The sequence below is a fragment of the Lathamus discolor genome, chromosome 3 (genome assembly GCF_037157495.1).
Source record: "Lathamus discolor isolate bLatDis1 chromosome 3, bLatDis1.hap1, whole genome shotgun sequence".
In the NCBI taxonomy this organism is placed as follows: domain Eukaryota; kingdom Metazoa; phylum Chordata; class Aves; order Psittaciformes; family Psittacidae; genus Lathamus; species Lathamus discolor.
The window spans coordinates 91,700,806-91,727,462 of NC_088886.1; the positions used below are offsets into that span (position 1 = coordinate 91,700,806).

At 38.4% G+C, this 26,657-nt stretch overlaps 1 protein-coding gene across 1 annotated transcript in view; it reads left to right on the plus strand.

Annotated features, from left to right (window-relative positions):
* Positions 1-1,388: 1,388 nt before the first annotated feature.
* KCNH7 (potassium voltage-gated channel subfamily H member 7) overlaps positions 1,389-26,657 on the plus strand; it is a 243,728-nt gene continuing 218,459 nt past the window's right edge. Inside the window, exons 1-2 of the mRNA XM_065670557.1 lie at positions 1,389-1,739; positions 3,761-3,991. Of these exons, the coding sequence (XP_065526629.1) occupies positions 1,664-1,739; positions 3,761-3,991 (307 nt within the window). The 5' untranslated portion in view covers positions 1,389-1,663. The remainder of the gene's footprint in view (positions 1,740-3,760; positions 3,992-26,657) is intronic.

The window sequence follows — 26,657 nt, forward strand, 5'->3', positions numbered from 1 at the left end:
CGGTGAGCAGGTGCCTCTCTTTTTTTCCCCGTGAGTTTACTGAGAAGCCTCCGCTGCTTTGCGCTACCCTGGAGATGGCTTTCCAGCACCGCATGGCTGCCCCCAGCTCCCTCCACGTATCACCTCTCTGCGGTCCCCTGTGGGACCATAAGGCACTGTGGTAGCCCTGCCCATACTGAACGCGCATCGTTCCGCCTGCTAGATAGTGCAGAAAGCCTTAATTACAGCCTGAAAATAATACTTGTTTCCCCTGGGAGCTTCCCTAGTTACTCCTGTGGGATGGCAGAAGCTGAGAGGAGCGAAACGGGGGACGACGCAGGCGGAGGCGCCTCCGCGCTCCCCGGCGGGGCGGCTTCAGCACCACGGCCAGCTCCAAGCGGGCAGTGCGCCCCGGCCCAGCCCCGCGGCCCCGGCCCCGACTCCGACCCCGGCGGGGCGGAGCTCGGCCCCGGGACTCAGCCCCAGCGGCGGGGCGGTCACAGCGCCCGCTCGATCCCCGCCCCGGGCTGGGCGAGGGCTGCTGCGGGAGCTCACCCCCCCCGCACCCGCGGGAGCCCGGGGAGCCGTCCGCACAGCCCTCTAGGCCCCTGAGCGGAGGCTCGCACCTGCTCGGCACCAGGGGAGCGGGGCTTGGCGCCGGGGAAAACCCTCTTCCTCGGCAGGGGGGGTGCGTGGGGCGAGGGGAAGTCCTCGGCTGGGTCACGCTGCCGGAGGAGAGGGCGATCCCTTCCATTGGGGCGGGGAAAGATGCCGAGGGCTCCGGTGGTCCCTTCCCCCCGCCCCCCCCCCAGCCATTGCTCAAAATCAACCCCCACTCGCGCCTCCTCCCCCCCACCCCTCCCGACGGGGCGTGTACAACGCTCGCTCTCGTCCCACATCCCTCCCTCCTCCGGCCCTGGCAGCGCCTGGGGCTCCCCGGCGGGCCACACTCAGGGGCCGCGAAAGCGCCGGTAGTGCCGGGACGACGGAGAAGCTGGAGCAGCCGAAGGTGGCGGGGCCCCCCCGCCACTAGCACCCTCGGTCCCCGGTGCCCCCTTGCAACCGCAGCCGTGGGGGATGTGGCACATCGCGGTGCTGCCGGCGTGTAGCTCATTCCTGATGCCGCTGTTTGTCGCTGAGTTTTGAAGAGATTTATTGGCTGGCTCTTGCTAAGCCATGCTTGAGTAATCCGAGCTGCTGAGCGCCGTGGTGGAGCCCGGAGGGGGGGAACGTCACTCCCTCTGGCAGCGGAGCAACATTAGTCTTCCAGCCCTCTAACCATCGCTACAGCGTCGGAAACTGCCGGGTCACGGCCATTTGCTTTGGAAAATTGGCGATGTTTGGTGCTAGAGATCGATTACTCTTGTAATCCAACCCCCCCACCTCCTCCTGCTTACCCCACCCCTACCCGCCCCAGACAATAGCGTCCGACTCCTCCAGGAAAAAATAGAAAAGAAAGCAAGGAAGGAAAGAAAGAAAGAGAAAGAAAAAGAAACTGGGGGATGGATCTGACTCCAATAGGAAAAGCGTGTACCTAGAAGTGGTGCTAATGGGAAGAGATTTCCGAGCTTCAGAGGACGATGATTTGTCACAAAGGGTAGCCGGCTCGGTGCTTTGGGCTGGAGCCGTGTAGGAGATCCTTGGAGAAGTCATTGTGCACAGAAAACCGAAGACCTGTACAAACATGCCTGTTCGCAGAGGTCATGTGGCACCACAAAATACATTTTTGGGTACAATCATACGAAAATTTGAAGGGCAAAGTAAGTTCTTTCTTTCTATTTTGCTACAGTAGTTTGATTCTGCTTGTGACGAAATGGACAGCAGCTCCCGACTATTTTAAGTTTGTAGCTTGGAAAGAAAACCCCAGAGGTAAAAGAGGGGATCTGTGGCAGGTGTAACATTGGGTTTGATCTAAAATACAAATTACCGACTTGAATTATTGGGCTTTTCCTTTTTTTTGTAACCTACCCCCATTCCCCCTGTAATTCGAGGATCTTGACTGTATCCATATTGTATAGCTATAGAAGTTATATCTCTTTGCCTTCTTCTGAACCAGTGAGATGGCTATATAAGTAGAGTGCTGCCTGTGCAATGTCAAAAAAATAAAAAAAGCTAGATTTATTATCGTTATGATTGTTACCAATTATAATTGTCTTTTCAAGATAAAGCATAACAGACTTTGATTTAGAGGAAACAGATAATATGCAGAGGAGTTATAAAAGAGAAAATACTTGCTTACCTTGTTGTCATGACTGCATTTTAGTATTTTAATATAGCTGTCAAATATTTCCACTTTGTTTATGGAATCATAGAATATCTATCAGACCAGTGCAAATGCATCCTCAGAGCCTGTGAGATCTTTTCCAATGCAGCAGTTTGCTACCTGTCAAGGAGGCAGAAGTGTTTTTCCTGGCCAGAGCTCTAGTTCACTGTTACCAGTAAGAAGGAACACTTGATGCTTAAAATGGATTTAATTTAGAAACAGTAGTTTAGATATATGTACATTTATTTAAATATTTAGCATAATTTTAGTATCAGTCTGATGCAAACCGTTACAGCTAATTCCAGTCTATATACTTCTTTATACTTAAGGCCACGATAGAGATTTAATATTTATATTACTTGGAAAAAAACAGAGCATGTTTGTAGTCCCAGTTTCTCTAAATGCTAAGTCAGTGTTGCTACTCAAAGTTTTCTTGCAGTAAAGTGTGTATATTTTGAAGTGAATAAAGCACTATCTGTTAAATTGGCAAGTGACAGTGAAAGTTCAGCGTGATGAAAAGACAGTAGAAAAAGTGTAAGTGAAATCTCTTTTTCCCTCCAAGTATTTAATTGTATTCAAAGACAGAATATCTTTAAAACATTGGAGACTCGTACTGCTAACTCGGCATCACACAAAAACACTTCTATGAAGCAAGGGACCTCCTAATGTCATTAAGTAAGCAGAAATTCATGCTATTGACAATAAATGTATCAAAGCTGCACATTTATAATTACAATGACAGCAGTGTGTTATAGTGATAAACAGAAAGAAATGAAATAATGGTTGAAAACTTTTCAACCTTTCTGTCAGGTGAGGGTTTGGGAAAGGGTGATGTACAGAGGCACGGAACTTAAGCAGACTGTACAAAATGTTTCCAACATCACAATCTTTGGTTTTCATGCACTCTTCATGCTCCTTTTTTTTAACTAAGGAATATTTTCTTTTATAAATGTAACTTCTAAAACAATCACAGAGGAAAAAAGAATACTATGATCTTTCTAGATAGTTTTGTTAAAATACTGACTACAAAGTTGCTGCCATCCACCTCAGTGAAAATCCCTGTGTAGTAGACTGAGCTGGTTGGATTTTATCTGAGGAAGCCCTTCACCTGAATAAAGCCCCCTTCCCCAAGGCCCTGTGTCCCGTCCAGAAGAAGCTACTAACTTTTCACGGACTTTCCTGGAGTTATGGCTGGCAGAATGGCACTCATCATCACCTGGGTTTCAGTGAAGCTAAAGAAGACAAAATTTTGTCCTTTTTAGACACAAAAGAGTTTTGCAAAAGACTTGTATTATTTGGGTTTATTTCCTTAAAAGACAACTATCTTAATCTTTGATGTATTTAAATTGATTGAGGTTTATTTAAAAGCTATGTACCAAACTAGCTGCATTACTTGACTGAAAATCTCTGCATTTCAGGCATTCCAGTGAAAAGAAGGGTTGTTTAGCATCCATCCATGCAATTGACACTTTATGAAATGTTGAAAGAGTACTAAAAAATGCATCACTTTTATTGCAGATAAAAAATTCATCATTGCTAATGCTAGAGTGCAGAATTGTGCTATCATCTACTGCAATGATGCGTTCTGTGAGATGACCGGGTTCTCCAGGCCAGATGTCATGCAGAAACCTTGCACCTGTGATTTTCTTCATGGGCCAGAGACCAAAAGACATCATATTGCCCAAATTGCTCAAGCACTCCTGGGGTCAGAGGAAAGGAAAGTGGAAGTCACCTATTATCACAAAGACGGTAAAGCCTGGTTTTATTTTCAAGACTTTTTGTGTGTTTGGTTATCAGTTGATTGGTAAAAGTATGTTTGATTTGCTGGTCAGATCCTTTGTTGCAGTAGTGTTGTAAATTCCCTGAAAGTCCAGTGAAGCACACTTAGTATACCAGTAAGGGAATGTGCTCTTGAAAGCAGTGGGTGTCTGAAGTATGCTGACTGTAGCACTGTGTTTGCAATCGCTGAACAAAAGTTCTTCTCTCAGTGGGTTTATAGATCTCCTGAAGTAAAGAGCCCTACAATGACCAGATAAACACAAACATAGAGGGGACATCCTGTGAATGTTAATTTTTATGAACTCTTTCATCTCACAGGACATAGGAATGGTGGATGAGTTTCACAGGGCGTAACTCTGCCCGCCTCACACAGTTGGAAGCGAACCTTGATTTAAATGCAGTATTCTACTGGGAAAAGTACAACAAAGTTTAGCAAAAATTGGCCTCTCATGAAGAAAGCATTAGCTTAGAAAGAAAGGCACAAGTCTCTGAAAAGAGAGATGGGATACTGTGATGTTGGAGTACCTGCAACTGAACCACAGAAGTTGTCCTAAATAATGTCAGAGTAAAAATTTTTGAGTGGCTAAACTATGAAGAGTTTCCCTGCTAATCAGTGAAGACTCAGTATGAGAAGAATGGCTAAATCTGCTACATTGATGCTTTTTCCTGTTAAGAGCATAGGATGAATATATGACTGTACTTGCAGATTTAAAAATGCATATGCATGATAACTCATTCTGAAACATAATAGTTATATGGAGAGTTTTGGGTTGGTTTTTTGTTGTTTTTTTCTTCTAGTTACACGGGGTTATTTACAGAAACATCCATCTTTCAAACAAATCCAAGTAATGGATAAGTGTGGTATACCTTATTATGTCTCTTGCTGTGTACACTCCTGGGAGAAGGAAAAGGAAATTCATATTCAAATGCTGAGCTTAAATTAGTTCTGGAGAAGTGCCAGCGTGCTGTTTGCATCAATTTTAGAATCACATGCAATGGATACTCTTGCATTTTGAAGTCACAGAGTTAAACCCTGTTCTCAAAAATTCTGTTGTTATCTTGGAGAGACTTAAATAATATTATTTTTAGCTCAGGCTGGTATAATTCAGATAGGACTCGGGCCAACCATTCTACCCACGCTACCAGTATTTAAGCATATTCTTCTTAGCACATTCTCAGTAGAGTCCTTTATTCTTAGATCTGGTTTGTTGGTCTGGAGCAGATTTTGGTCAAGATTTGCTGTTGTAGCTGTGCTTTCAACATAGGTTTCTCAGGAGACCTGACACCGTGTGTCTTTTGCACATCTAGCCTGTGTTTGTGTTAATTTGGCGTGTGTTAAAAATAATATTGCAAAAGGAGAATGTCATTGCTAACTTTCACAGCCACCAGCCTGGAGCACTGTTCTGACATCTGGTTGTTTTAGAGTACTTCAGTCTCCCAAGACATGATGAGGGAGGGAAAGTGCTTAGCTAAAGTGCTGCTTATCTGTCAATTACCGTAAATATATATTTTCCTAAAATGCTGAATTCTGGCATTACACAACACACCATAATCTATTCGAGGCAAACTGAAGTAAAAATATCTATAAAAACTGCCACATCTTCTAAATAGTTTTGGATTTTGAAGTGTATTATATATGGGAGTTGGGGATTATTCAGTGTAAACAAACATACATAAGGTTTCTCTGTAACTTCATTTCTGTGGATAGTTTCTTCAAATTACCCGACCATATGTTTAAAGGTTAAGGAATTTCAAAAGCTACAGACAACAGTTCTAGACAAATTTGGGTTGAGTCCCTCAAAATTTTACTCATCGGAATGTGAACAGGGCTTACAATGTGCACTATATGAACTGCCAAATTTAAACCAATATAGTTGAATTATTTCAGATTGTAAATATAATTTAAAATACTAATTCACTGATTACAGGCAAAAATCAGCAAAATGGTCTGACACTCAAATGTGTAAATGTCTGACAGCTCTATTTATATATACAGGCTTTTTTTTGTTTCATTCCACATAACGTTTGATTTCTTTACAAAATGTGATTAAAAGATCTGAAGTTTTTGTAGTAACATACAACTGAAACTACCTATATGACAGATATAATAAACATCAGTAAACATACTCTATGGTTATTGTAAATTAATGCATAGATATACCTCACTTTTCAACTTCACATTTTTAAAATTTGCAAATTTGTTTTACAATATAAAAAGTATAACGTACTGTCTATAGTGTAACAATATACTGAATGGGGATGGCTAACAAGGACTTCCTCCAGGATTTAAAGCAAAATGAATTTAAAGAATTTGCTACAAACCTGAGAGCTTACTGCTGGGTTAGTGGCTTATTTTGTACTGTGTGCACTGAGTGAATATAAGAATGTTTTAAGGGGTCCATAACAGCACAATTAGAAATGGAACTTTCTTTGTGTAACCCAGATTATTCCAATGAAGTACCTACTGCTTGAAAGTTTGATTCTTCATATTTCATAGCCACCCATTGTATAATATTTAACGTAATACTAAGCATACGGAGGAGGAAGACAGCTCATGAAGGTGTGAATCGCTTGAGGTTCCACTAACTGGAGTTTCTGAATACGGTATTACACAGTCCTGAATAAATGCCCAGCCATTTATTCCACATCACATTAAAATTTACTCTACATAAGCCACTGATTATATTAAGAAATATTTTAATATTTCAAAGTAAAACAAACATCAGTGGGGTCATATATGCCCTCACTCATAAAGCTGATTTGTCATCAGATGTCTAGCAATGCATATATCAGAAAGGGAATCACTCGACAACTGATGCTTTTAATTCTAAATACCACCTCACATACTTTCAAAAAGTCACAACTTTAAAGTTCAACTTAAAAGGGTATACTTGCAATATGTATTGCGTATGTATTGGGAATTGTGATTCTGATGTTCTCTACTGGGCTATAACCCACTGTTCTAGATGAAAGTGTAAGATTTAGAGTTTTAAACATCTTGATGCAAGACTGACTGCTGCTGTTTGTTCACTGGTTTAATCTTTAGGGGCCAGATCACACGCTTAAAGGGGGACAGAAGGGTGGGAAAACGTTTGTAGCAGACTGATTTTTCAGAAAAGGGCAGTTGCTTGAATTTACACTGCCTTAAACAAAGCTGACAGCAGATAAAGCGGTCAAGGGAGGACTCAAGTTCGATGTATCGCGGGTTTGTAAACGTGTTACATAAACTGGCCATGTTTCCCTTTTCACTGTGCAGTGTGGGGAGGGTACAGAGGAGAGGGAAAGAATACTTGTGGTAGCTTTGCCTAATTGTTTAGATGGCATAGAGGTGGCATGCCAGCATTACTTGCACACTCAGCAGGCGCTGTCCTAAGCACTCGAGTGCCCTATCTTCAGAAAAGTTTTCAACATATGCAGCTAAAAGCCTTACTAGCTCATCTTGCAGAATTTGTATCAGAGTAAGATTGTTACAATAGCCCACAGTTGGTTTTTATTTCTCCTCACTCGGGTATTTTCACAATCCAGGCAGAGTTCTAGTCTTCTATCCTGTTAGCGTAATGCCAAAGGAGGTGATTACATAGTTATCAAAAGAATTAGTTGCTACTGAGAAAATTGGGAACAGATGGATGCCAAAACCAGGGGCCCAAATTTATAGGTTCTCAACACATAAGAAGCTCCACAAAAGTCACTAGATGTACTCATGGGATTAAAGAGTCAGTAAATTTCTTTTTTAATGTAACTATCCCTTTTAAACAAGTACAGTAGATAAATACAGACAAATCACAAGAACTATTATTTTGAAACAGATTTTTCTTTTTAAGTCTTTCCCATTAGGCATTAACATCTGTTTAATTCAAAAAAATTATACTCTGATATAAAAGTAGCAGTATAGTATATTCCTCGGTATCTCACAACTTCGTTTTCACATATCATATAGCTGCATTATCTGTATTATAGTTGAAGGTAAGATACTGTTGAATTCTTACTTTAATAAAGTTATTTGTGGGGAAAATGTTTGACAGCTCTTCCTTTGAGGACTCCATTTCGCAGTTTAAGTCATGGCATAAATCATACTTGACAGATGTAAAATATTGCTTGAAGTGGTAAAGCTGTAAAGCTTTTGATGTGAAAAGTATAATTGGGGATTCAGAATGGATATATGATAATCAGACAGGATTGTAGCATGCTAAATACTTCTTACTCTACGCTTCGTGGACAACAGTGTGCTATGTCTGAGCTTACAGAGCTTACCTGTTAAAGGAGCTCATTTAAGCTTACACTATACACATCAGATACTCTAGGGATAAGAAGCACTTCAGAAGAGGATAGGTTTAAGCAAAGATAAGATCAAGCAATTATTTGAAGAGTGTTTACAAACCTCACAAATTACTTGCCACTTAACCAGTTTTAGAAATTAAATCTGCTACAACTGACTGCAAATTAAACATATTTGTATTTTCAGAACACATTAAGATTCCAAACTAATATTTTTAAGGCCTTTTAAATTCTTCTTTTAGGATAAGAAAAAAAAACCCACAAAACAAACAAAAATGTGTTTTGTGTTCTATAAATGCTGTGAACCTACCAATCGGTAAAAATGCAACTGGAAAGTAATATCCTTGCATGTATGTCAAGTCCTCCAGATTATCTCTAACATGAAGGTCAGCAAGGGCAGTCTTGACTGCAGATTCAGTGCTTGAACCAGAGCTGATGAGAAGGGTTATTGAATCAAGTAACTGTCAAATACCCTGCTGATGTAGGAGATCTTGTTTAAAAAATACTGTTTGTATTTCGATAAAGAAACTGTTACCCCCAACAAAAAACTGTCCAATACCCCTGTCTTAATGCAAGTTTTTCTATACGTCCTTAAAAAGCCCAGTCAACCATACAACCTTGGATCAAATCCAGAATGTTACTGAAGGTGTTGAACTAGTAGAAGTGGATGACCTTTTCTGATGTCTGTAATGTAATGTTTCTACGTTAGGTTTTAATACTTGTCCCAAGAGACAAGTCTGTCCCTTGTCCTGCTCAGTATTGGTTTTGCAACAGGGAACACCATCAGCAGAAAGCAAGTACCTCAATGATTAGAATATCTCTTTTACCCATCTCTATTCAGTTATGTGCCTGCCCAGAGCTGTGGGTCACTTTTTCACATTTCACATGGGATACCTGATGATTATGATAAAGCAGATATATGAAGGTGGTTTATTTGTGGGCCAGTTTCAACCATATTTTTCAATTCCTTGATGTTTACAATATTTTTTTTTTTTTCTTTTTGGGTTAGGATGAATTTATTTCCAGTAAGAAGGGGGATTTTATAGAAAGAACTTTTTTCCCATTCATGTGTTCCTGCTAATGAGAGATAATGTCTGAATAAAAAAAGAACAACAATTAAATTGCCTTTCAGTTATTATTGTCAGTGTTTAGGGTCATAAAGGTATGATTAGATATATTTAATTCTCTCAAATAAGGAAGAATACAACTGCTATTATTATAATTACTGCAACTTTAACAGAAAAAGATATCTTAGGTTGGAAAAATACCTTCTGACAGTTTTAAGTCCCTCCATGGCACAAATAAAAAACCTGCAGGCTAGTGGATCCAGAGTCTTTCATTTCACTACAGTGTCCAGAGGGAACTCTTCTGCCACTGGACTTCAGCAGTACAGTTTTACAGCCAGATTCAGAAAGGTCACTGGGTCAATTTACACTAATGAAGGGACCCAAATTTCCCTTGCTTGAGCTGCAAAAAATCAATCATTGCTGACTTTCAAAAAGAGAGTCCCACAGTGGTAATAAAAGTATCACATTGCAGAGTCAATTGGCACTAGAAGGTTGCAATGTGATATATATACTCAAAGTTTTTCTAAGTTGTTTAGAATGATAATATCCTATGGAGGAGAGTTTAATCTTTTAATTAGGCTTTGCCTAACAAAGGTTTTTATCTGCTTTGAATAGACTCTTCTAAGTTTTAGTGAACGCTATTTTAGTTTTGGGTTATAAGACAAAAAGAACAGGAGCTGTCAGTTTATTTTTTTGTGTGTGTGTGGTTTCACATGATTTTATTGTGTCCTCTTTCCATCTTCAGTGTACATCCTTTCTAAAGTTACCTTCTGATACGAGTTATTTCATACCTCTAATATGCATTATCAATTGGTTCTTTCTTTTCTCCACCCAATCGGCCCATATATCAGAGACGCAGAGAGCAAATCAGACATCATGCCTCGCAATAGAATGGGGGAAGAGCAATTGCTTGTCTAGTAGCAGCCTTATACATTTTGGTATTATACTTCAGAACATGGCACTTTGACTAGTACCAATGTTGACACTGGTGCTGTTTTCTCTGGTTTCAAGCAATGGAAAAAGAACAGTGGTGTGGATTAGATTTTATCTTAGCGTTTTCAAGGCCAGTTTTTAAGAGCTTCCTACATATTTGACTTAGTGTATGACTCCGTCTATGTGCTAGATAGACCATATTCTTCCCAGGTTCCCAGCTAAGTATGGAAAAATACTCTGAATCAAGCAGTATAGGATTCAAAATAGCAAGACCAAGCTGACTATGGAAATTGCTAACTGACTCTGGAAACTGCATATCTCAAAAGCAATCAGAACTGTAGCCGTGAACCTAGATCTAGGCAGAGCCAGATGCATGACAATGACAGTGGGGTACTGTGGCTCTATAGTTACTGCTGGTTTCACAAAGCCTGCATCTCTGAAAGTTCACACCTCTGAGGTGAGAAGTATTGGTGTTGCAATTTTGTATCGCTTGAACTTTTTACTCTAGTATAGTGGTTTTGTTTTAAAGGAAATACACATATTTGAATTATTTCATAGAAATTATTTCATAATTTGGAAAGCAGAATTACAGCCATAACTAATCAAAAAATGCCTTTTGACCTCCAGCATTTCCATAGATACCCCATTTTAAGCTCCCTCACTGACTTTCTGGTACAATATAGCCTTTTTGTTTCTATTTTTCTTAATTCTTTAATTCTGTAATCACAGTGAAATCTCATCAGTAGAGCTCACCACAAAGGATACCAAAATTCAATCTGGAAAAAGAAAATCAAACCATCTCTTAATATGGAGGTCCTGTTGTCTTTTCCTGTTTCATTAACCAGACTCTAGTTACAGATCTCATTATACCTAGTTTTGACGATGCCCTCGATTACAGCACTGAAGTGTTAGCCAACAAAGGATATATTCCAGCTTCATTGTTAGCAGAGAGCCATCATATCATCAAAACCTAAAGCTGGTGTTTAAATGTCAACATTATTAACTTTCTCATTGCGGCTAGTTGAGTGGAAAAGACTAAGAAAGCTTAGGTCAGAAATCACACCTGCCTTCAGTACTTCCCTGCTGCTGATGTTTCTTGCTTTCCTGTCCTTGGTTCTCTACAGTATGACACTCAATAAAAATCCTTTCTTTTATATTTTGCCATAACCTCATTTAAATCCCTGGTTTGTCACATGAGACTGCAGTGGAAACCAGAAAGTCCTGCCTAAATGGGCAGTTCAGAGAAACATGACAAGAATTTACTTCAAATACCAGGAAATTAGGATTTATAATGATACCCAAATGCACTGATCCTTGAGAGTATCAACTTATGAAATGTTGGCCTCTTTAGAGCAAATACATGGGACTTGATAGTAACTGTGCAACCATACTTTTCACAGAACTAAACTGCAAAGTTTAATTTTTGCAAGACTAAAAATCCTGATCTTTAGGTATTAGAGCACAGTTGGTAGAGACATGCCACTGCTAACTAGCACTAACTGGATCTGAGCTGCTGCATACAAAGACAGCAAGTTAGGAAAGAAAAATCCGAAACAGACAAAACATTCCTCCGTTTTAATCCACAGGGCAGAGAGGCAGAGATGACTTCAGCACAAGGATAGATATATACAGGGATTTTTTTTATCTTATACCTAGGCTGCTTGACAAGCAGTTAATCATCATTTAAATACATTTCATCACTAACACACATGTTCTAAAGCACTTACTCACAGCTGTTCTCAGACTTTGGAGTCTGTGCCCTTTAAAGAGTATTTCTTAGAGCATTCTCTGCTGATTCTCATTCAAATCAATGCAAGTGTATCTCTGAAAATAGCTTGCAAATTTCCTCCTTTCAAAACTCATTTGTGCCAATCTGCTTTACTCCTTCCTCTCTGGAAAAAATGCCAGCTAATCTCATTAGTATTTTGCATGTTTATGGCTGTTGTACAAGAAAGCATTTCTTTTTATATTTTCAAAAGAACATGAAACTTACTAGTCCATAAATCCTTTTGTCATGGTATTCAGGGTAAAAACTGTTGCTTGAAAAATGGCTTTCAACTCACAAATGGGAGACAAAGAAAGAATGAAAAAACCATAGTCCATGTCATTTTAAATAGTGATAAAAGAAAGGAAAATATGTTTCTTTTTTTTTTTTCTGTTCCATCATAAGTGCCCAGCATTTATTTTGCATAATAGAATATACCAGGCATTAATTTAACACCAAAGTCCATCCAACAGAAAAGACACCACTTCCCAAAAAGGACTATTTCTGGAGTCACAGACAACATACCTTGTTATATGAGAGAATAACAGCCTTGAAGTACAATACCAGGTACCTATAAATCAAATCTGAGCCATCTCTGTAAATTGATGGGGCTGCTCATGACCTGGTGTGAAAGACAGTCTATGTATAATGTCAGTCTTGAGCCAGTCTCTGCTGGTCCACAGTACAGAGGATCCTTAATGCTTCACTAAGTTACACTGATTGTTTAATGCAACAAGAATGAGTTGGCAAAGAATTGGCTTTAGTGTTTTATTTACACACAGAGTTCCAAAGAAAAGTTCTGTAAAGGGATAAAGCAGAGTTTGAGTACTCTTTGTGGGTCAACACCACACTGTATTAAGATGCTGTTTCTCTTTACCCTAAAACTTGAAAATTGATTTTCTTGTGTCAGGAATAGAACTGGGGTCTAAGGAGCTGTTCCTGAATCCTTAAAAAGTTAATTAAAAACTACCAACTGCTACTGCAGCTAAAAGCAGAATTAGTGTCTGATACGTGTAATGTTGGTAGATCACTAGGTAGTGGCGCTAGGTATGAGTGGCATCCCCTTTCTCTGGTTACTGTTTATTTAAAGCAGGAAAAGAGGAAGGAATATGTGATCTGCAGACAACTCTTCTTCTAGCCGACAGGTATACAATTCTATTTTATAAAAGCCACTACATAAACCAAGAATATTATAGCCAAGAGACCTTTTCAATAGACCATGCAAGTCTTTAAATCCCTTTCTGGTTGTCATTTAACCTCATTCATAAAAAAACAGATCCTGCAGAAGCAGAATTGCCAATAGCATGGCTGCCTCTGCAGAACTCAACCCAGGCAAAATATATTTATTAGCCAGATAAATACATTCTGTGTATCTGCTTGTATTTCAAACGTGATTTTTCTCACATTTCAATGTGCAAGAGCATTTGCTTCTGCTTCGTGGGAACTCAGTGAATTGTTTCCCTTTTAAGTAATATTTCAGTCTTTATCCCTTTTGTTTTCACCTTGGGATCATTTTCCTGTAAATAAGAAAGTGGTCAATAAAGTACTTTATTTCCACTTTCTGAGGAACTGAAAAAAATACATCAACTAGTCTTTGAAATGATGGAGAAATAATTCTATATGTTTAACCTTGATTGTTAACTGGAAAGTAAATTATCCAAACTTCTTTTTGCCCTTTAGAGGCCACAGGCACTAAAATATCAGACATAACTGAAATACCATAGTTATGAAGATCACACTGAGGTTCAGTTACTCCAAGGGAAATTACTGACTTGAACTTTTACATGTAAAAACAAATTTAGGATTAGATTTTCAATTATATATATCTTGTGTCATACATACATACATATACATATTGTTAAAGGGCATTTCTCCTTCTCAAGAGGTTTAACAAGCACTTTGAAGAACTGCCAAAGTTACCTCCTACCCCATCTTAGAATACAAACTGATACTCTACAACAGTTTTACTAATAAAGCATTATTCTTATTAAATACATTAAATCACAGAAGTCTGAACTGCACAGCAATTTAAAGTGACTCCTAATGAACTGATTGACTAATGCAGTCTCTTACTTTGAGAGATTATTCTTGAGAAGCTCACTGTTCCAAACTATCATTCTCTAGTGTAGTTTTGCACTATCCTTCTCTCTTTTTTTAAGACAGTACACCAAGGTTGTATCTTAACATTTCTCAGTATAGACAAGAACATTGTGTGTAATACATAAACGTCACGAAAAACCCAACTCCAGATATGATCAAGTCCAAGAAATTGATAACAGACTGAGAATATGAAATTATATTCAACAGGAAATAGTTCTGTAAAACAATCTTTAACAAAAATTGCACTGAATGGGAATTACTCTTAAATGAGTGTCTCAGACCTGGGATGATGCGGTTGTGTATATGTCTCTGGTAATAAAGGATAACTTCTAGAGAAATTCCATGTTCTGATAGAGAGGATATATACTGTAATGGTCATGAAATGCTGGAATGGGTTAGAGACAGCTTGGGTAATTCTGAACAGCAGAAGGGCCCAAACTGATTCCTCCTCTTGCCACAGGGTTAAAGAAAGCAAAGGTGGAATCAAGTCCTGTTCATCTTTTTCCCATGTAAGCCCTGTATCAACTTCAGTCTGTAGATTTTCCAAATTGGATACAGAAAACAGAACTGCCAAATAAATAACAAAGAAATAACATACTTTAAAGGAAAGTAAAACTGTATGTTATCTGAGTATTATTTCTCTTTTAACTGGTGCTGCATGTCTCATATAATGAACAAGGCTTTATTTCCTTTCTAAACCAAAAATAACCTTCCACTCTCCAAACATTTAAATAACCGACATTTGATCAGACTCTAGCTTAATTCAGCTTTTTAGGTGTGTGTCCTGGAGTCTGCCCTCCATGATCCTGAATACTTGTGAGAGTTATATAAACTTACCAATGGGAAAATGGATATTTCTGCAGGATATAGTACATGTATTCAGATTCAACTAGCTCATTTCTAAACTTGATATATTAACCAGGGTTATTCTCATAATGTAGTTTAGATCGTAATTTTTTCCCCTCTTGGATCTCACCCTTTGTTTGTAACTTGTTTTTTAGAAACTGGCACAATCTGTATAACAAGTAATGCTTTGTTTCACGTGGGAATCTTTAAATAGCAATCACTCAGCCGTGTTTGCTTGTGGAAAGCATTCTGTTAGAATGGCATGTATTCTAATATATAACATTTTATCATTCCAGTAGAGCAAAGAAGTCCTTTTGTTAGATTGGTCTTTTATAGCCATCACCAACAAGAATTTAGGTTGGGAGGAGACTCAGGAGGTCATCCAATCCAGCTTCCTGCTGAAAGCAGGAGCAACACATAATTCAGACTAGGTTGCTTAGGGCTTAGTCCAGTTGGGTGCCAGGATGGAGACAACACAGCCTCTCTGGGCAACGTGTTTCAGTGCTCAGTTTCCTTCATTTTGCAACTGGGTTGTCCTTATACCATGTCAAGATCTTCCCCATTTTAACTGAAAGCATTGCCTGTTATTTTCTTGTTATGCCATTAGAGAATCTGCCTCCATCTCCCACTAATTTCCTCAAAGCTACTGAAAAGCTGTTATTACATCCTTCAAAGCTATCCCACCTGGCCAAGGCCAGTTTCCTTAACCTCTCCTCACAGGTTGCTCTAAGCCTATATCCATCGTGTATATAGGCTCACTCAAGTTTATCAACAGCTCTTTTGTTGTAGTAGGGGTACAAAGCTGGTTGCACTATTCCAGGTGTGACATAATGAACAGTGAGGAAAGGAGAAGTATCGCTTTCCTTAATCTACTGGCTGCGCTGGTGATGGTATAACCCAGTGTGCTTTATTCTGGATACAGTTGGAGTCAAATTTCTTAAGAGATCACTGACTCAATCCTCTTCCACTACTTTGAACCCTGTCTCAAGATTCAAAGGTCTCCCAGACTGAGGCAGGGAATGTCTAGAGTACCTCTGCTTTATTTGCAACAGTTGTCACTAACTCACCCTCCCCACTCAGCCACAGGCTCACATTATGTTTGTTTATTCTTTTACTGCTAACATCACTAGCAACAGCTATCTGTTGCCCTTGATATCCTTAGAGTTTCAAGTCTAGCTCAGCTTTTCCTTTCCAAAGACCATCCCAGCATGCCTGGGCAGTGTTTCTGTATTCCTCCACTGCTGCCTGCCCTTGCTAGCACCACCTTTATATATCTTATATGTCTTATTTTTTTCTTACTGGAGCTCACTCATAAGCTCTCTGCTGAGGCAGCTGGTCTTCTCATACATCTACGTGTTCTTTGAGTATTTGGGTGAACTGCTGTTGTGCTCAAAGGAGGGTGTTTGAGCTATACCCTCTGGGAAGCTTGAAGAAATTAGTTATATTTTTTTTCCTTTTTCCTTAATTCAGTAGCCCATATGTAGGTGGTTTACACATCTTTTATTATACAAATTGGCGTTCTGTAATGCTTTTACAGATTCCTCTTACTTCAATGTTCTGTATTAAGTCAAGTCTACTGCATGAAATTTTACATAATTTAGATACACTTTCACATGCATTAGGAAATCCTGTTTACATTGTACATTAAAAATGGTTGAAATTGTAACCTAGATATTGTTTGCCAGAAGATCTTTTCCAAATGTCATTACTGATGTGCTACATGGCATAAATTCCAAGTTGCTACTCATTTTATTATGAGGAACGACATGCTCAGTGGTTTCCTATATATCAGGTCAATCTGGCTGACCTGTTAGGCATCTGTTGGGTGTGCTTTGGCAGATTTTTTATACAAACATGTTTGAGTTAAGAAGAAAGTAGACATTCTATTGCTTATTTTGCCATGGATTACAGACATACAAACAGCTTAATGCTAAAGATAATTTTAATGGAGGAGTTCTTGTAAGTTTTAGAAGCAATTGATCAATTACCTTATACTGGGAGGTAAATGCAACTGCCCCTGGCAAATAGCTGGGGCACCCCAGGCATGTGTTATTCAGCACTTCATTCCAATCATAAAAGATGCACAGCAAACAGATCTAGGAGAGGAACATTTCTCACAGCATGTGGGATTCTTGTAGTGACTTCCAGAGGTGAGGTAACCTCATTGAAACACTGCCTCATCTCAGAAGAAAAAGATTTTTGCTAACATTTCCTTATATAGCTCATGGCAGAAGACAGCACTTCCTTCTCCATTTTTCTTCTGCCACTTGTTATTTCATATTTTCTTCAAGAAATAATAGATACGGTGATTTGTCCTATGCTCTGTCTTCCAAGTTAGTGACTAGGGAAGATAGAAATCTGCTGATTTCTTCAAGAGTTAATACTGCCCTTTTCCTTTAAGGCAATGCCAACTACTATTCCCCTAGCCTGTCAAATAATACAATATCAGAGTGTGATAACCACCTCCCCACAGGAGCTCAGCACATCTGGCTGCCAGCACTGTTGGCACATGACACCCTGCTGGAGTTTGCCCCCAACACACGGTACATAATGTGTCAGCAGCAAAGCATCAAGAATCCTGCAGCTTTTGTGGTACTGAAGTGATGTTAGATCCATGGTTTTAAGCAGAGACCCTTCAAATACCCATCATTTAGGGATGTACTTTCATCTGAGGTTACTAAAAAAGATAACTGAGACATTATCTCATTGGTTTAAGTCACCCAGATGGGTGGCCTAACAGCCTAATCAGATCTGTAACCCATTCCATGTTTTCTTTCAGTTCTTTATACATAGACAAGGACTGTTAAACAAACACAATGTGACAAAGCATATTTAATGAATATTATTAATGACAAGTTCAGCCGCTGTTGGAAGGTGTTGATAAGCTTCATTAAATATACTTCCACTGACTAGAACAGAACTGATGATAATTTTATTACTAAAATCATTTTTCTCCCTACTGCTTGCATATTTGACACTTACAAATCTGCTTGTTTCATGATTGATTTTATTTTTAATCATCCTAATGTAATCTTAAAAACTTCATCAATAAAACCTGCGTTACTGACTTTCCTGAGGAAACTGTCTTTTACTCTTTCCCCATGTGACAGATAAAAGCATCTCGGGGGTGTACAGCAGCAATTCCTGGCAATACACTACCAGTGCTGATTGCACCTACAATCAGTTAATTTGATGATGCAGAAGAGAACATGCCTAGCACATGCATTACAACCCAGTATTATGTAAGGATTTCTGATTCGGGGGGGTTTTGTGTTTTTTATTTCAACTCAGCTGCACAGCCATTTCTACTTCTGTACTAGTTGATAGGAGGTTCAGACATTGACAGTATACCTGCAGCCATTTCTGCATGTAACATGTATAGTGTAGTATTCAGGGTAGCTACTTGTATGTGCTTTGTTTCTGCATAGGGTTAATTCAATGTGCATAGCACTGTGACATACGTCTTATTTTTAATTTACAGGAATGAGAATATACAAATAATTTCTCATTCTCAGACTGGGCCAAATTGTCATTAGTAGCCAATTGCCCACTAATAGCCAGTTGCAAATGCTAACTTTCTTTTGTCAGTGAGAAAGTTAAAGATAATTGGCCCTACAAGGGTTAGGTAAAATCAGAATGTGAGCAAGAGCCAAAAGAAAGTCTTGTTTCTGGTACTGTGCTTTGCAGAGGAATACGGTTATCTTTACAAATAGGTATTACAAAACAGCTTACCCTTGTGACTAACATAACTTCAGAAATGCTGTTTACTTCCCACTTATTTGTGGACTTTATCTAAAACAAAAGAAATGCAAACCCAACCTCTCAAACCAAATCAGTTTAATTTCTAAGAAGGCTTTTGAATAACTGAAAAGCTTGTGGTTTTTATTTGAATTTGAAAATATCTGATAGTTCCATATTTGATATTTAGGTATTTAATAAAAGCTTTACAAGTAAATGCTTTATTGACACCTTGTTGAACAAATCACCTAATGATCAGTGAGTCATTCCTTTTTAGATACATGATATACTGTGTACATTTTGCAAGCAGTTATGAAAGCAAAAGAACTCAGAGATATTTTAAACCTGAAGTAATTTCATACTAACTACAGCTCTAATCTATAGGGTTATGGCATTTTTATAATTCTTTTATATTTTTGTATTCTTTTTAAAATTACCATTTTCTCCCTGGAGCCCAAGATAATCAAAGTGAATATAATAGGAAATTTTAGAGATCAGGGCAGTGAGCTCAACCATGAAACTGCCCAGGTCTGTTGGCTGGAATAAATAAGTTTATTATTTTAAAGTGAGAATGCTAAATATAAAACTTTTTTGAGTACGGGATTGACAATTCCATTAAGCCTACCCAAACAGCCTTTCTGAAGTGCAGCAAAAAGGGTAAGCAAAACATCTGGCTAAAGGCTACTGTGCATCACCCCAAACTGCTCTTCCCAAAGCCTGCAATAGTAAATTCGGCTATTCTTTCAGTATTTTAGTCAGTATAGAGGCCATTACACATACCTGTGTTGGAGGTTGATAGTGTCTTACATTTGATGGGAATAAAATACCTGAACTGTGATGCCGAACTCAGATGAGGGATCAAAGTTAACCTGCTGTCTCCAAGATATTATCTGCAAAGGAAGCTTTCCAGAAGGGATTAAAGAATTATAAAGAAAATTTGTTTTACCTGCCATAAACATATAATCTATATATTCTAGAAGAAAAACATTACTAAGGAAAATTTAACAGAATAAAGGGGTTTTGAGCCTGTCCTCTTCTGCTGTGCTATGAATACTGCGCAAACTGACAGTGTTGTTATGCAACAGCAGTGTATGAAGGAAAAAGTAGGATTGACTCAAGTTGAAATCCGTTTTAGTTGTTCAAAGCGTATCAGTCAAATCAATTATACTGTGAGAAATTTTAGGGTCTCAGGGCTGCAGTCTTAGATTTATTGAGAAGTTTATCTGTTTAAGCAAGTGGAAGAAAATCATGCAAAAACCTGCCGGAGGAGTTCCTAGTTAGCTCCATGCTTAAAGCTCATTTCACCTTTTGTATTACTGCAGCTTTCAGTGGGGAGAGGAAGGGTAATGGGGATTCTGAAGCATACATAGAATTACTTTTTTTCCTCTGTTGAAATTCTTTCAACTTAACACAAGTAAAGCAGCTGGTATGGTCATATGCTGAATGTAAATCAGCTGAGCACACCTGGCAAGTAGCTGTAGTTTGTTAGTTAACAGGAATCATACTGTCCTTCTTTACGAAGGTGCCCACAGTTTTAACCCTGTAATTTTTTTCAAATTATGAGCTATGTTCAACCTTTCCTTCAGTCAAGGCATTATAATGGCCAGATTTGCAAGAAAAGGGTACTGAATTAGAATACTCAGCTCTTTGTCCTGTGAGTATTTTGATTTTGGTTGTTTATGAGGTTCGAAAATAATGGCCTGGATTGTGTGCCTAAACGAGAGCTGATCTTTCCTGAAAATCTAGCCTGAGTTGCAAAATTAGGGAAGTTATAAATATGATTTCATTAATAGCTCTCTGTTGGTTTTCTCTGTTATATCATAGAGGAACAATCTTGTGTAATTTTTAAACTCAGTAATAAAATACTGCATCCAGGATAAAATACTGCAGTGATAAAATACTGCATCTGCAAAGTACAATGTAGTATTAATGTCTTTTTCATTGCTGCTACTTCTGCTTATTTGAGCATTTTTTCCATGTTATCTCTAAAATAAATATCACAGGTATGGTAAAACACAGAAGGGACAAATCACAAATTCAGTACTAATCTACAAATTTCTTCCGAGCAACTGTCACTCTCCAGCAGTGAGCATTCACTGGTTTTGGTACCAATGTTGATTTTTAGCTTAATACAGTTTATGGGAAATACAGTTAATAGTGTCAGACATATTTACTATGGTGGTTGTAATTACTCCTGTAATTAAATTGGATGCCTAACACTGTTTATCAAACAAGGATACAGTCAATATTACCATATGAAATTGGCTTGGCTCTGTATTAATTTAAAGTGCAAAAGTCAAACAGAAAGCTTTATGTATGTATCTTTTAAATTGAAGCCCCATTCAGACTTAAAAGAGGAAGGATCTTCTGGGGAAGCTGTATGTTACAGACCATTCCAAAAGGAAAGAAAGCAAATATAAGCAGTGTGAGAAGTGTATAAGCACTAGAAGAAACATGTGCATAAATGACTGTATGAGATTGCATGAAATATTTTAGTCCTTGGCAGAACTGTGGGATAGCAACAACAAAAATACTTCCTTTCAGGCTCCACCCTACTAACTTTTCATGTCATGTTTCAACTGAGTCATTTCTGCAAATGCTGGATTTCTCTGTACCCAGATTTAAAATAGCTGAATTCAGAAGTAGGAAGACTGGCATGGACATTTTTACTCTACAATGAGAAATTTAAATCTGAGGGCTATTGGGAATTCAGATAACTAACATCTTAAAAATTAAACTTTCTGGGTTATCTTGGGTTTGTGCCAGTAAACAGCATCTTCATTACAAAGATTATTGCAAACATGCAGGATTTATAACCTACTTACAAAGCAAGCAGAAATCTACAAAAGGGCCACACAAGCGAATCGTGTATCCACCAGGTGGGAAGCAAGCAAGAACAGTAAAATTATCACATTGATTCCATGGGAATTGTTGCAAATGCTGTGATTCTGGTTGGGGCTGTTTTAGTCTTTTATCTAGGCTTACAAGAAGAGTAGGAAGGTGAGCTAACACCCCTTTCCCTCTACTGTAACTGAAACAGAGCAGAGGACTGCAAGTCAAGGCTCCCTCTTGGAAGTGTTTTAAACTGTTTCTCTTGAACCTTGATAAAAGCACAGCTATTTATAGGATAAGAAAATGTCAGGTTAATGATTTTTTTCTGTGGCAAAGATATAAGATGTAAAGCAGTATGGTAAGAAGATGCTGTATATAGATTATTTGAATGCTAGGTTTTCTTAATGTGTTTCTGCTTCATTATATTGAATCTGTTTCCTAAAGTAATCAATTGAGAAAAAAAAGTGATTAAAATAACTGGAGAGAAAGTACCTAGGACTTTCTGATGCTGCCTAATTAGATATTTCTGAAGATCTGACGTACAGTGCAGAGATACTATAATTTCGGTGAAGGCTCTTATTTACTCAGTTTCTTAACTACATTATACTATATTGACAGGTCTGTACCATTTTTGTTGAATGCTCAGGTGACTCTTTCTGCATGGAAAGATCACATAACAATAACAAAGACTTCTATGGGAAGCCAGGAAGCTGTTCAGAATCATTTGTGAGGACAAGCATTTTCTCCAAGTCATGAGAAGCAACCACCAAACAAGGTCCCAGATTTTAAGGGCCAAGAATGAAAGGCAGGGGAATGAGTAATGCCTGGAAATTCAGATTAGTTCAGAAGACAGTTCTTGATCTTCTCTTTCCTGCTTCTTCTTCATCATGAGCAGGACACCATTCATCAACTTTAGTGCGGGACAGGGACTTTCAGGAAAGGTGTGCTGCGGAGCATGCTAACAGCTGGTTTGGGAATCAGCTCTAAATTTCACAGCTGGTTTTTGTGAACCAGCCTGAACTACTCTGAACAGTGCCTCTGGCTGTGCAGCTGTGTCCACAGGACACAGGTGCTAATACAGCCCAGATCCCCAGCACAGATTCATGCATGCCGATATGAATGTGAAGGACAATATCTGAATTAACGTGGCTGTCAGGAAACTTAACTCCTAAGCACTAACCTTACTATTTAGAAAATTAGAGTTCCAGTGTGTGCAAATGGCAAAAGAAACTTGCAGCAGCCTGAGCCCAAGAAAACTCAGAGATTTCAAGAATCTCAAACCCAGTGTTAAGCCTCAGGTCTTGAAGACGCTCACAGCCTGCTTTTAGGAGTAGCAGCAATCTTGCTTCACTACTTCTGTCAGCACAACCTGAAAATAAGTCCGTGGAAAAACTCCAGAAGAGTTTCTTATGCTTCTCACCAAACCCATCAGGGCTATTTTGTTAGGAAAGGTCTTTCACTGAAAGACCACTTTATTTCTTCATATTAAAAACAAACTATATTTTCCTATCATTCCAAATAATAAAATTGTCCATTTGATGTAAATTGAAAAGCATCTCTTACTTCGGATTGCTCCCAAGTGCAAAGTAGCTACTCCTAAGAACACCAACATAAACAAATTATTTCCAGACACTTGTTAAAATGAAGTTTTGACTGTTGCCATTTAGAGGACTCATCTCTGCCTGTTTGTTAACAGTACAGCTTCACTGGCCATATTTTATTTACAAACTTCCTTCAAATACAGGTATTACCTAATTGAGATGCATAATTCCATAGTGTACCTAAGGCAGGTTTTGCAAAGAGAACTACAGGGATGTGCATGTCCTGCAGTGGGAATGCAGTAAAATCAGCAGGACTTCAACTGCATGGGTATAAATTGAAGACCCCCTCCCACTGAGCTGCTACAAAAGCATTGAAAGCAAAATATGGCCCTCAGTGAAAATACCTCTGAAGACAGCAAACAGACCTGAAAAAAAAACCAGGAGCCAAAATGAAGGCTTGGAAAAGAGTAAGCATTATTTCCATACACAGAGAAGGCAGCTTTATCTACCAAGCCAAAGTGTTTGGCTTCAAACTGCCAAAACAAGAATTGAATATGACTAAAATATTAAAAAATTAGAATGAAAGTGACCTAGGATAAGTTTTTACTTAAAAATGTTTGATCTAGGGGGAAAGAAAACAGTGAAACAATGGAAAAAATTGTGTGTGTGTATATATATATATAATACTACTTGAATTGTATTAATTCTTAATGAAAAAAATAACTAGTCACATTGTAAAATTCTCATTAATATCACTAATTAATAAGGCTTTATGAAATGTGCAAAGAGAAGCATAAATATACCGGAACTCAAATACCAATCCGAAACATCCCGTAATCATGAAAAATAAGGGCATAGAGTTTCTTTAAGAAAACCTTCTTAAAAATTCTCAAGGGTCAAAGTTATGATACTTTTGAAACCTGAAATGTTGTTAAAAGTGAGTTCACCCATAGAGCTGCATTACATTCTTATAATGTTCACTCTGAACCAATCGGAGCATTTTTTAGTGCCAAAGAAAAACAGGTAAAAAAAGCTTTCGACCTTCTGATATGCTTAACCTCTGAAATTCTCTGCAGTTCAGTAATTATAATAGCTCATATAAAATTAGAGACAAAATTTGCAATTCCTGCCTGTATTTTATTATGCATGATATATTCATATGATTTTTAATACATCTTATAAGGAATTTTAGAAATACTTGTAAGATAAAAATAGGTCTATGATGTACTTACTGTGCGTTCCAATACTCTCCTTTGTGTTAAATAAAAATCAAGAAAAAAAAGTATGGTGCTTTCATTTAATACACTTATTTATAAAACAGATGGCCAAATAAAAATTGAAGATTTGCCCATCATTATTTTATGGTTTAATTCTAAAATTTTCATAGTTATTTTGATGAAATTTTAGAAAAGGTAAATGGCTGCCTTGCTTCTCTGGAGACACCGTTCTGGTTTTATAACTGCTCAGGGTCTAGGCTGCGTGTTTAAATTTCTGTTTATCTAAGTGAAGGTACTGATACTTGCAATTTCTAAAGGCATTGTTCTTGCTGCAAGCAGGAGAACAATTTCTGACTACTTCTTCCAGTTTCCTCTGCTCTCTTTATCACTCCAGCCTTTTATTCTTATTATTTGTTCAGTTGTGTTTCATTTTAATCCTGGCCTGAAGCACTAGGATTTTCCTAACTGTAGAGCGACATGGGATAAAGCAGGACAAGTGTTGGGCATTTGATAGTTTCGTGGAAAACTGGATCACAATTCCCATTGTAAAAGTATTTTTCTATTCCTTTAAGCACTATCTTTCTGTCACTGCCCCTTACCTGTATGCTCCCAGGCATATATAAATTAGTCTATCAGGGAAGGAGAAACCCAGGACAAATCTCTGACTTTATATTTAATACTGAAGATATCAATTGGTCCTTGCACAGCTTTTACATACGAGCTGCGAGACCAACCATTAAGTCATGATCAGCTGTGGTATTCTTTTCAAGGTTATATACAGACACCAAAGACTGAGCACAGATTCTGATGGAGAAGCTTTTCATCAGCACTTAAAAGAACAGCCCTTTTTTGGAAAAAAACCACAACAAACCAACAGACAAAAACCCAACAATGTTTGCACACATCCTTCTTGTTACAAAATTTCAGGCACAATTTTTCACTAACAGCTAAAAAGAGGTAAATTGTAGTTCCAAACACAATTTCCTTAGAACCTGACTTACCCATTATGCACTAAATTATTTCACTAAATAAAAATACTGCATGTTGTACTTAAGCAAATGAGCAGGTGGTGGAAGTTGAGCAGACAGCAGATGAAGAAACAAGGTCCCTAATGAAGTGTCCAGATACTGCAGGGGTCAGGGTGAAATCTACCTAGGTACCTATAGACATGTTAATTGCTTTTCCAGTCTTCCACTCCTGTAAAACGAGTAGATGGAAAATTCAAGAATCTTTATCCTTTGCAGCTTTATGTAAAGACTTGCTGAATGGTAATACAAGCGTGCCTATTTATCAGCAGTGTTACACGTTGTACCCATTTTAAAGATGGCAGGGCTTTTACTGCAGTGCCCCAGATCACCGGAACAGTCACTTCAGTGCACATTTTTTTTTCTTAAAAACTCTACAGCCCAAAGAGGGTGTTAGAAGTGCAAAACTAGAATGTGACCCGATACATTCATGCTCATCTCTAAGTACTTCCCAAAATAGTGACATACCTATCAGATGTGTAAAAGAACAACTACTGTGTGCTCACTAACAGCTTGTAAGAGAATTTTTAAATATTGAGTAGGAGGAGAAATGACAGCTGACCAGGAAACCGAGTTACTATGCGTTCTTCTTAAAAAGCATCATTTTGAACCACTTTGACAAAACCACTACTTGAGGTTAATGAAGCAAACGCAAGCTTAACATTTCACCCTAAAGAATGAACACCAAATGCAGTATTATCTCTAATGCTGCATTGCGGTATCTCCCCTGGGTTTCTGTCCAAGTCTTGGTGTGGGACTTGAACTCGTGGCTTCCTGGCCAGCTTAGAAATTTACTATGGACTCAACCATAAAGACATTCACTGTGCTTTGAATTATGCAGCAAAATACACATTGTTATAACACAAATAATAGGAATGTTATACAAATAATCAAGGTTCTGAATAGTACAGAAAGCCAATTTAAAGACTAAGATATCCTGCGTGAAGTATTCTTACTTATCTTAAAAATATTTGTGGTATTGCTGCACCAATACAAACAGATACTAAATTACAGTGGACCAGATTCTCATTTATCCTGGTTTTACATCAAGATAACAATTAGTCAGTTTCTTCCAGCTTGTTGCAGAAACAGGATGTCGTGGTTTAAACCCAACCACAAACCTCGTCCACTCACTCCCCCCTTCTTGCCCTCCCCCTGCTCCTGGAGGGATGGAGAGGAGAATCGAAAAGAATGCAACTCCCACGGGTTGAGATAAGACCAGTTTAGTCACTAAGGTATAACACAAATCACTACTGCTACCACCAATAATAATAATGCTAAAGGAAATAACAAGAGG